The sequence below is a fragment of the Poecile atricapillus genome, chromosome 12 (assembly GCF_030490865.1).
Source record: "Poecile atricapillus isolate bPoeAtr1 chromosome 12, bPoeAtr1.hap1, whole genome shotgun sequence".
Lineage (NCBI taxonomy): Eukaryota > Metazoa > Chordata > Aves > Passeriformes > Paridae > Poecile > Poecile atricapillus.
In genome coordinates this window covers 15,296,145-15,306,620 of record NC_081260.1, presented here as the reverse complement: position 1 = coordinate 15,306,620, position 10,476 = coordinate 15,296,145, and the positions used below count along the sequence as shown (strand labels likewise).

General features: G+C 49.0%; 1 protein-coding gene across 1 annotated transcript; it reads left to right on the top strand.

Annotated features, from left to right (window-relative positions):
• The first annotated feature begins 1,901 nt into the window (after window positions 1-1,901).
• Window positions 1,902-2,783, top strand: LOC131583716 (syntaxin-1B-like). The gene has a single exon (XM_058848128.1). It carries the CDS (start codon window positions 1,902-1,904, stop codon window positions 2,781-2,783), a length of 882 nt encoding a protein of 293 aa, XP_058704111.1.
• Window positions 2,784-10,476: the final 7,693 nt, after the last annotated feature.

Genomic DNA, 10,476 nt, shown 5'->3' with positions numbered 1-10,476 from the left:
AAAATACCATTTTTCTGGGAAAAAAGTATAGGAACAGCTCATGATTTCTTGGAAAAAGAAGGGGAAAATGCCTAAAAGTGCTGTGAAATGGTTAAAAATGCCATGAAAGGAGCAGGGGAGGAGGAGGAGGAGGCTCTGGGTGAGGACCCTCAGCCACGGTGGGACATGGGTGGGTTCAGGGGGTGACTCGGCTGCAGGAGAAGGTTGTGCCTGTTACCTAAGGGATATTTCATGGGGAAACAAGGAATTACTCCTCTGTTCTTGCCCTTGTTAAATAGCAGTGCTAACATTGTTTGAACAGGGATTTTTGGGGTGGATGGGGCTGGGTTTGTGTAGAGCTGCCAGGGGTGCTCCATGCTCGGCCTACGGCAGGTGCTGGCAATATGGAATATTATATGGAATATTATATGGAACAAACTCAGGAGGAATTTCTTCCTGGAGAGGGTGGTCAGGCACTGGAAGGGGCTGCCCAGGGAGGTTTGGAGTCCTCACCCATGGAGGTGTCCACTCAGTGCTCTGGGCTGGTGACAAGGTGGGGTTGGGCACAGGTCTGGGAGGCCTTTTGCAACATTAACAATTCTGGGATTCTGTCATTCTATTTTGACTTTTCCCCTCATTAATCTGCTCACTTATTTGACATTTCACTTCATTGCGCTGATTCCAGTGGCATTTCCTCTCTGATGGGAATGAATATTTCCTTTTTAACACGCACTCATTCTCCAAAACCCAGGGACAAAAGGGCTTTTTTTTATTTTTTTATTTTTTCCTTGGCCTTGATGGTTACAGAGAACAAAATTAAACTTGTTTTGCAGAGATGCTGGACCCCCCTTTATGTACATCCATCAGATGGCATTGGAGGGAAGGAATTCCACTGCCTTCAGAGGTGCTTGACCTTTGCTAAACCTCCCATGGCTGTCCCTCTGTCGATAATATATAGATTTGATATATTATACTTGGTATATACTTTATATCATCATGTTTAGGTCATATGCGATAATACATAATATAAAATACATGTTATAAAATACATTATAAAAAATACCAGAATGGTAGAGAACAACTATTTTTCCCGTGCACTTTGGAAATGCATTTTGTAGCAGTACCTTTTTAAAGGTATTTTTTATAGATGTCTTAGAACATAGCTGTGATTTCCATGCATTGCAGCAGCGAGGCAACACTGCTCACTGTCAACATTGCAGTGATTTGTGGGACAGCTGGGTCATCCCAAGGCTCATTTCCAGCCTGGAAAACCCCAAGAGCACCTTTTTGAATCCTGCTCCCGGAGCAGGGAGAGGCCAAGCTTTGTCTCCATCGCACCTTTCCAGCTCACAGCAGGAACGTCCCGAGCTCCAGGAGCGTTCGGGCAGCGCCTCAGGCCCAGGGTGGGATTTTGGGGTATGGTGCTGTGTATGGCCAGGAGCTCCGTGACCCCTGCGGGTCCCTCCCAGCTTGGCAGAGGCAGTGACTCTGTGTCATTTCCCTCCATTTGGTACATCCAGGAGCTGCGTTTGGGCGCACTGTGAGGCCGGTGCCAATTCGGAGCCGTTTCGAAGGCCGAGGGTGCCGAGTGGGCCACCCCCTCCATGCCTCCACTTACGGGACTTTCGGATGTCCTTGTTTCTGGGTGAATAAAAGCGTCTTTGTGCCGGTCAGGTGTGGAGCCGGAGCCCGTCCCGTGATGCAGGTGCGGGCGGTGCTGGCAGCTCTCCCGGCCCGGGCCTTCCTCCCGCTCTGCCCGGGACAAACCCTTCCCTGCGCCGGCGGTGTCCGGCCCGGGGCTGACGCAGGCCCTGCCCTCCTCCATCAATATTTGCTCTGGTGCCGGGAGGGAAGGCTCGCAGCGCTCCCGCAGCAGCTCCAGCCTCACACGTCCCCTCAGACGGTGCCCGAGCCCCTGGAGCATGAGGGACCGGCTGGCGGAGCTGCGGCAGCGAGCGGCGGCCGAGGGGGACCCTCACGACGACTCCCCGCGCTTCGACAACCCCGCGTTCGTCGGGGACGACGCCAGCCCCGTGGGCCGGGCGCTGCGGGAGGCGGCCGAGCTGTGGCGGGCGCTGGAGCGGCTGGAGCAGCTCTCGGAGAGCATCGACAGGACGCAGCAGTCGGTGCTGTGCTGCACCTCGGAGGAGAGCATCGCCCGCGAGAAGAGCGGCCTCGGCGCGGCCCGGGCCGCCTTCGCCCGCCAGGCCGCGGCCCTGCAGCCCCTGCTGGGAGCGCTGCCGGCGGCCCCGGCCGGGGGCTCGGGGCGAGCGGGGCCCCGCGTCCGCCAGACCCAGCTGTGGCTGCTGCTGCGCCGCTACGGCGCCGTCCTCGCCCGCCACTACGCCCGGGAGAGCCGCTACCGGCACCGGCTGAAGGAGCAGATCCAGAGGCAGGCGGAGCTGGCGGGCATCAACCTGGGCGCCCAGGACGTGGATCTGCTGGCCGAGAGCCCCCAGGGGCCTCGCATCGTCGGCCGCGACCTGGAGGAGCTGAAGGCCAAGCATCACCTGGGCCTGGCCCAGGCGCGCCAGCGGCAGCTGCTGGAGCTGGAGGCGCAGATGCTGGAGCTGCGAGGGCTGTTCGTGCAGCTGGAGGGGCTGCTGGCCCAGCAGCACGGCGCTGCCGACAGCGTGGAGCAGCACGTCCTGCGCACCCTCGACTACGCGGCCCAGACGGGCGGCGAGGTGAAGAGAGCCGGCAAATACCAGCGGCCGTCGCGGCGCTCGGCCCTGCTGACTGCGGCTCTTGGCCTCTGCTCCTGCTGCCCCTGCCTGCCCTGCCCCGGCCGGGGCCTGCGCTGAGCCCGGGCTGCGGGGGGTTGCAGCAGAGCTCGGGGATTCACCCCGCGCTGGGCGAGAAGCGGTGTCTGGTGGGAGAGAGGCTGTCCTGTGCTCCCCGAACAGCGAGGCAGGAGATGTGGGACACCCTGGGGTTCCAAGAGAAGCGGGACACCTTGTATGATGGTGCAAGGACCTCGTATAATTCTTTAAGGGCCATGCACACCTTCCTTGGTGGGACAGAGGCCATGCACAACTTGCTCAGGGATGCAGGGTCCGTGCACACCTCACATGGCAGCATGGGGATCACACACACCATTCCTGATGGCACGGGGACCATGCACACCTTGGATGGCAGCACAGAGAGCAGTTGCACCTTGCACAGTGATGGAATAACCATTCACACCTCACCTGGAAGCACAAGGACCAGGAACCTCTTGCATGGTGGCACAGGGACCACCAGCACCTTTCCTGATGGCACAGGGACCCTGCACACTTTGTGTAATAGTGTAAAGAGCATGCACACCTTGCTCAGTGGCACAGGGACCTGGCATACCTTGTTTGGTGGCATAGGGACCCAGAACACCGTGCACAGTGGCACAGGGACCACCAGCACCTTTCCTGGTGGCACAGGGACCTTGCACACCTTGATGGCATCATGGGGACCATGCATCTCCTTGCAGCACCCAGCCAAGAAAAGCACTTTTAACCCTCCAAAACCTGATTTCAGAACTGTAGCATTTCTTGATTTTGTTACTGTTTCAAGGAGAGAGGGCAAAAAGCCTGTTCAAATGTTTGACAGGTCTGTGGTTACATGTGAGGGGACTCAATGGCTCAGTGTTGTCAAGGAGCAGCGTGAAGGCTCCTCCACCACATCCCAATCCTGATTCTCCCCACTTCCTCCAATTTCTACTCCCTTGGGGTTATTTGGTGCATTCATGCTGTGTTTTGGTTGTTGCTGGTTTGTCAGGCAGTGGGTCAGCTTTGGGCTGGGTGCTCCTCATGGCTCATCCCATGCTCTGACACCAGGAGGAGATTTGCACAATTTTTGGTGGAATCTGCAGGCTTTTACTTCAACCTGCACATTCCCAAATGAGCCAATATCCCACATGTGCTGGAAATGCTGGAAACTTTGAGTAGCCCTGGTTTTTTGGTCCCCACATCACCACCTGAATTTCCTAAAACATTTCAAATTAGAGCCTGGGGCATGGTTAAGTTTTTTGGGACCCTTTGTGGAAGGTCCCTCTGTGTCCTGGCAGTTCCTATCAGCTCATGCCAGTGCTCTCAGCCACTCTTACATTTATTTTCATCTTCTGGCTGAGCTTTAATAAAACAATTTCTCAATATCCTCTTGAGTGTGGCGAGTTATTTCTTTGCAGCAGGGAACCAAAAGCTAAGGAAGAGCAGAAATGGAATGACTTCTCAGTGTGTGGATTGAGTTAAATTCTTAGGAATATAGAAAACTTAATTTTCAGGCTGATAAATTAATATTTTCTGTTGACCTGGAAGCCCCCCCACATCAGGAATATCCATCCCTATGAGACCTCTGGGAGCCAAGTTGAGTGGTCTCTGCTCCTGCCCTCTTCCTCCTTATTTTCCATTTGTGAGGTCTAAATGAATGTTCCTTTTCCATTCAAATTTTGATGAATGGAAGTTCACGTTTATTTAATTTTCATTTAAAAAAAAATATCCACAACTTCCAGACCATTGGAAGCACCCCTTGCATCTCACATCCAAGCCCAAATTTACTGTGTGGCTGCAAGAGCAACCTCCTGGGAAGCACTGAAGTTATGTACAGCCTGCCAGGATACAAAGAGAAGGGAAATAAACCTGCTGAGCTTGGGAGATGGCAAATCTAAACTCAGTAAAACATATTTAACTTCCTTTCATGCCCTACTATCACAGCTCCGTGCAAACATCCTCCCTACAACCCTCTTGGGTGGCTGGGCAGCATCTGGCCTGACAGGTTTTGCTGCCCAGGAGATCATTATCCATAAAACACAGGGAAAAAGCTGGGTCACCAGTAGTGCTTCCAGGCAGGACCTGTTCCCTGAGGATTTCATGGAGCACAGCTCCCCTGGAGCAGAGGGGATGGTCCTGTGCTTGTGGGGCTTCAGCAGCCACGAGATCTCCTGAGTTTGGGGTTAGCAGGAAAACAACCCTGATTTGTCTTCAGGGATCCATGAGCTGTTAAAGGAGGAGGAAAAGCGGAGAAACTTCACTGCTCAGAGTGGATCTTCCCTCCAATGGCTCCAGTGGTTAATGAGACTTTATGTATTCATGAATTTATTTATTTTTCTGCTGCCTGGTGGCCTTTCATTAAATACTGGCCTCAGAAAACATCTAATTACTACTGAGCAAACTAATTAATGATACTGTAATGTGGGCATGAACACCCAGCAGGATGGGGAAGATTCCTTTCTCTTCTGACTCTGGGACTCATCTGGAGCACATTTAGGAATATTCCTGGAGATGGTGACACCAAGGTGGAGAACATGCTGTAACAATTCCAAGAATATACACAAGAGAGCTGTTTTAATTATGTCCCAAATGAGCATCAAAAATGTAAGAAGTTCATATTTAAAGGGAAAAATAAGAGAAAGCCAAATTTAAAAATTCAAGCCCCTCAGTTCTGCTCTGTGCTCACACACATGGAAGGCACCAAAAGAAGAATTTTTGGTAAAATGTGTTAAAAGGAGCTGGATGAAAAGCCCAAAGCCTTTGTAACTGTGCTGGCAGCACCTGCAAAGTCTCTCAGTTGAAGAAATATCACTGAGAAGAATTTTTTTTAAGAACACAAAATCTTTTGCTGACATTTAGACAAGTAAATAATCCCAGAGCAAATTAATCACCCTGCAGAACTCGTTTTTAAGGTGAGGTGGGTTATCACAGCTCCACAGTTCCTGCTCAGGGACCCCGGGGGGGTTGTGAATTCCAGCTCAAACACTGAGCTTTGGTCCCTTCCATGCTGTTGATTTTTGATGTCACAACAAAACCCCACAAACAGAATAATTTCTTGTAAATGCAGCTTTTTAAAAGCCTCCTCAACACTGAAAAGGACCTCAGTTCCCTGAATTCTCTTGCATTTGAAGCATCTCTTGGGCCAAACCTCTGGGCATTCACATTTACTGGCAAAATTGGAGGGGAAAGTTGAACTGTGATTTCATTTTGTTGTTCTCCAGTTCCCCAGCAGGAGAGGAAGGATAAATTCTTCATTCAAAATATCTAAATATTTTAAGTTCAATAGGAGATATTGAATGGATTATGTTAGTATTTTCTTCATTGAAAACCTTTGCCCAGTATTTCCATTACCAGAAATTTTTCAAAAGGCGGGTTTTTCAGTTCTCCAATCACACTTGGTCATTTTATTCTGAATATACTTAGTGTCAAATCAGAAATTTATTCTGCTGTGGGGGCTACCAAGTGATTGCCTTGCTTCAAAACACTTTTTTCATTTCCCTCCCCAACCCAGGAATGTGTCAGCAGTTTAAATTGACTTGATTTGTTTTCTCCCCAGATTTTCCTGTATTTTGCAGTGAATCAACAACTCTATTCATAGAGCTCATCAGATATCTGCTGCTGCCTCTCCAAAAAATGCTGAGATCTGGCTCACAAGCCTTTCTGCAGGAGCAGGGATCTCTGCCAAGAGATTCAGGGGAGACACTGCTTGTCTTGGAAACTCCATCCTTGGAGTTTCAAATTGAGCTCATTTTTGGTGTTTGTTTCAGCTGGATGTCTTTGGTGTCCCTGATCTGTGTGGGCAGCCTGGAGCAGGTCACATCTCAGTTTGAGATCATTTTTAAGGGTGTTGTGCTACAGGCATGAACTAAATTGCATTTTCCAGAGATAAAATATTGCTTTTGGATTTCCCTGTCAGGGATGAGATTTTATGTCCATGTCTCTCCCTGCAGGCAACTCATACAAAATCTACCAGCAGTATTTTAGGATCACAGAATCCCAGAATGGTTTGGTTTGGAAAAGGCCTTAAAGGTATTCCAGCCTCACTCCTTGCCATGGGCTGGGGCACCTTCCACTGGCCCAGGTTGTTTCAAACCCCTTCCAACCCAGCCTTGGACACTCCCAGGGATGGGGCAACCACATCTTCTATGGAAAATCCATTCCAGGGCTTCCCCACACTCACAGCCAGGAATTCCTTCCCATTATCCCACCTGACCTTGCCCTCTGGCAGAGGGAAGCCTTTCCCCTTGTCCTGTCACTCCTGGGCAGCTCAGACTGGAAATTCCTGTTTCCCAGAGCCTGAAGCCCTGTGTGCACAAACGTTTGGTTTTTTATCAAGCAGAGACTCAGATTTAGGAGCTGTTCCTGGCTGGGAGGGCAGAGCTCTCATGATGGGAGAGAAAGGAGAGGGATTTGTAGCCATTTTTTATCCTCACCGTGTTCCCATCACACCGTGGGAATGACGGATACGTCACAGTCTGCCAGCATCCCACAGTGACACTGGATGATGAATCAAGGAGAGCTTCTCCAGGGATGATTTGGTGCCCAAGTGCTGTTTGCAAAGCTCCAGGTGAGATCCAGGGGACAGCTGGATGTTGTCCCTGGCAATCTGCATGGCTGGAGCTCCCTGAGCCTCGGGAATGAGTCACACCCAGGGATGGGGCAGCAGTGACATCCACGGGATGGCTGCCCTGGCTGTGCCTGGAAACGGAGTCAGAGTCACCTTTGAACCCACAGTGATCACCAAGGCTTTAAACAGCACCAAATTCGAGTTCTGGTGCAATCCTCACATCACAAGATGTTTTTAATTTGGCTTCACACAACATATCCACCCCTCTGGGCTCTGTGACCTGGATCAACTTCTGCCTCTCTAAAACTGGGCTTTGTTTTAATGATTTTGTCAATCTGTGTGCACTACAACATCTCCATGGAGTCTTCGATAACCTTTCACTTGGAATACAAAGTTTTTTGGGCTGGATTAACACTGAGAGGCAAAAAAATTGATTGTTCAAGCCTAGCAAATGGGTCAAGCTGAACTTTGCTGTATCAAATACACTTTAACGAGAGTTTTCCCTCCTGTTTGTAATGGCACAGAGCCATTTGTGATGAGGAGCTGTTCTACAGCTCGAATGTTCTGTCTGGCTTGCAGGAGTCTGTCTCCAAGACAGATCCTGTGGCGCTTGGTTTTATGGGAGAAGGAGGTGGCCTCTCTGTCCTCCAGGAAAGGCCCAGTATTTTTTATTCTTCACAAAATTATGATGACTGAATGACATAATTTCCCTCCTGTTCCTCAACAGTGAATCCTATTTCCCAAATATTAGCACAGCAATAAACCTGAGACCTGTAGAAAGCTTTGGAGCCATCGGCTGACAGCGAGTGAAATCCTGGCGGTGACTTCCAAATGGAATCGTGGGCAGAAAGCACCAAACTGGAGCAGCCAGAGTCATAAATCACAATTATTAACTGGCATTATTATCTGGTCCACAAAGAACAGTTTTTACTTGTCTTTATTTTTTAACAGAGATGTGAATCAAACATGAAGTGGGAAAACTGGAAGAGTTGTTTCCAAGAGAGGTTTTCAAGAGTGGTTTTCAGGAGTGGTTTTCAAGAGCAATCCTCTTCCTGCTCTCTGGGTGACACGGTGAAAACCTTTGCTGCCTTTTTGTCCCCAAGCCATATCCTTCAGAGGGTGAATATTCCTGCATTTAATTCTTAATTCTTAATGATGTTATGCAAATGGAAAGAGAAATAATGGTGTCAGTGCCTCTCTGAGGTGAGGGTACAAAGGTTTTCCATGGCTTTCCATACTAGGATGGCATAACTGCAATAAAATTGTTTTACTCATTGCTTTACACTCAGCTCAACTCTAAACCAGCTCCTTTTTAAATCATTTACTCATTTTCTTTTTATATGGAGCCTGCTTCTGGAGGCTTCAGAATAACTGAAGTGGAGAATATTAGGAATAGAGGAGCAGGGAAGATAAACACTCTTGAGAGCAGCGTACAAATGCGGCTCGTTCAGTGCTGGAACAGGAACATTCAGGCACTTTTTTCCAAAAGAAGCAATTAGCAATTTTTAAATAGCTGTATTATGTGGCTGCAAAAACTCCTTGTGTTCACTGCCATGAGGAATGGATGAGGTTTATTCACCACAACAAAAAGGATTTTATTGAAAACAGGGAACAGATAGAAGACCTGAAACCCAAACTTTTGTTGGAAGTTAATGGCTGTAGAATCCGAGTGGAGAAGGGAGCTGGGTTGGTTGAGGTGAACAGAAGATATCCATAGGTTTGCTACAGGAATTTTTTTAAGTTTCAATGGTTCTTGCCCCAGTATCCTCAGAGCTGAAATATTTCCTGGTTTATTATTTCAGTATAGAATCCTAGGATGGTTTGGGTTGGAAGAGACCTTAAATCCCATCCTGTTCCATCTCTGCCAGGGACCGGGGCACCTCCCACTATCCCAGGCTGCTCCAAGCCCCATCCAGCCTGGCCTTGGATGCTGCCAGGGATGGGGCAGCCACAGCTTCTCTGGGCACCCTGTGCCAGGGCCTCCCACCCTCACAGGAAAGATTTAGTGGCTGGAAACCATCAGCAGTGCAGGAGAACCACAAAATTCCTAACCCACACCTATAGGAATGGTTTGGACTCAGCTCTATCCATAACAGCTGCAGGAAAACCAAATCCCAGCCGGGGTGACTGGAGGGACCGTGGGGCTCATCCAGTCCAGCATCCCACGAGCCCAGGTCAGCTTAACAACCTTCAGGGATGGCGACCTCAGTCTCTGGGAAATCCCCCCAGTCTGTTAAAGAAATTTCTATTCCATTTGGTGGATATTGGGAAAACTGAAGTGCAGGTTGGCTGTAACTTGGGACCTGCAACGCTTCCTCTAATTTTGCTCCATTTTCTTGCATTTTAACCATGCCTTGTCAACGTTCAGAAATGTAAATAGGGACTGAGGCAGATGTGCCTCAGTCTAGGATAGAAAATCAGTATTTTGTCCTTTTGTCTCTGAACTGTTGAGGAAGCTCTGGGAGAGGATTGTGGACGTGACCCAGCAGATCTGCTCTGCTGTGGAGCATGGGCCCTGCTCTCTTGTGCTGCCTCAGAATAGAGTTTAAAAGAAATAATTCTTATTTCCATACTGAGTCATTGCTGGCACTTTGTTGAGCAAGTGAATTTCATTTCAGCTGGTGGTGAATTGGGGACAGGTGCAGAGGATCAGCTTTTTGTTTTCCTAGCAGATGCAAGGAGTGGGGGAGAGAAACGTGGTTCTCCTCCATAAAGCAGCCACAGAATAATGGTAAATTAAGACTAAAGCATTTCTGATGAATAAAGGCAGAAGCACAAAGTTCCAGAAGAAAATGCGTTCCACAAAAAAACCTGAAGTTTCCAAACTTGCAAAATATGTATTTGTTATAAAGCCAGATATTTATCATTTGTTTTAGTGGGTTTGAAACATCTCATGGAATCATTTAGCTTGGAAATAATGCAGCTGGAGGAGCAGAAGGTGGATGAAGTCACCCTGCCCAGCACATCCTGGTCCCAGGTAGGTGGGAGGTGCAGACCTCACCCAGCACCTTGGACCCAGCCTCCACAGACATTTCTCATCACTTCATTGCAATCTGCTTTTCCACACTTATACCGTTATTAAAAGTGTTTTGGGGTGATTTGGGCCTGTTGCTTTTTTATTTAAATGGTTATTTCTCAGTTAGAAGAGGCTAAAATAAAAGTCTTCAGCAATTTCAAGGCTCTGTCTTG

Bases quoted from the DNA above. Each gene is read 5' to 3' on its own strand.
- LOC131583716 (XM_058848128.1), top strand. From the start codon at position 1,902: ATGAGGGACCGGCTGGCGGAGCTGCGGCAGCGAGCGGCGGCCGAGGGG.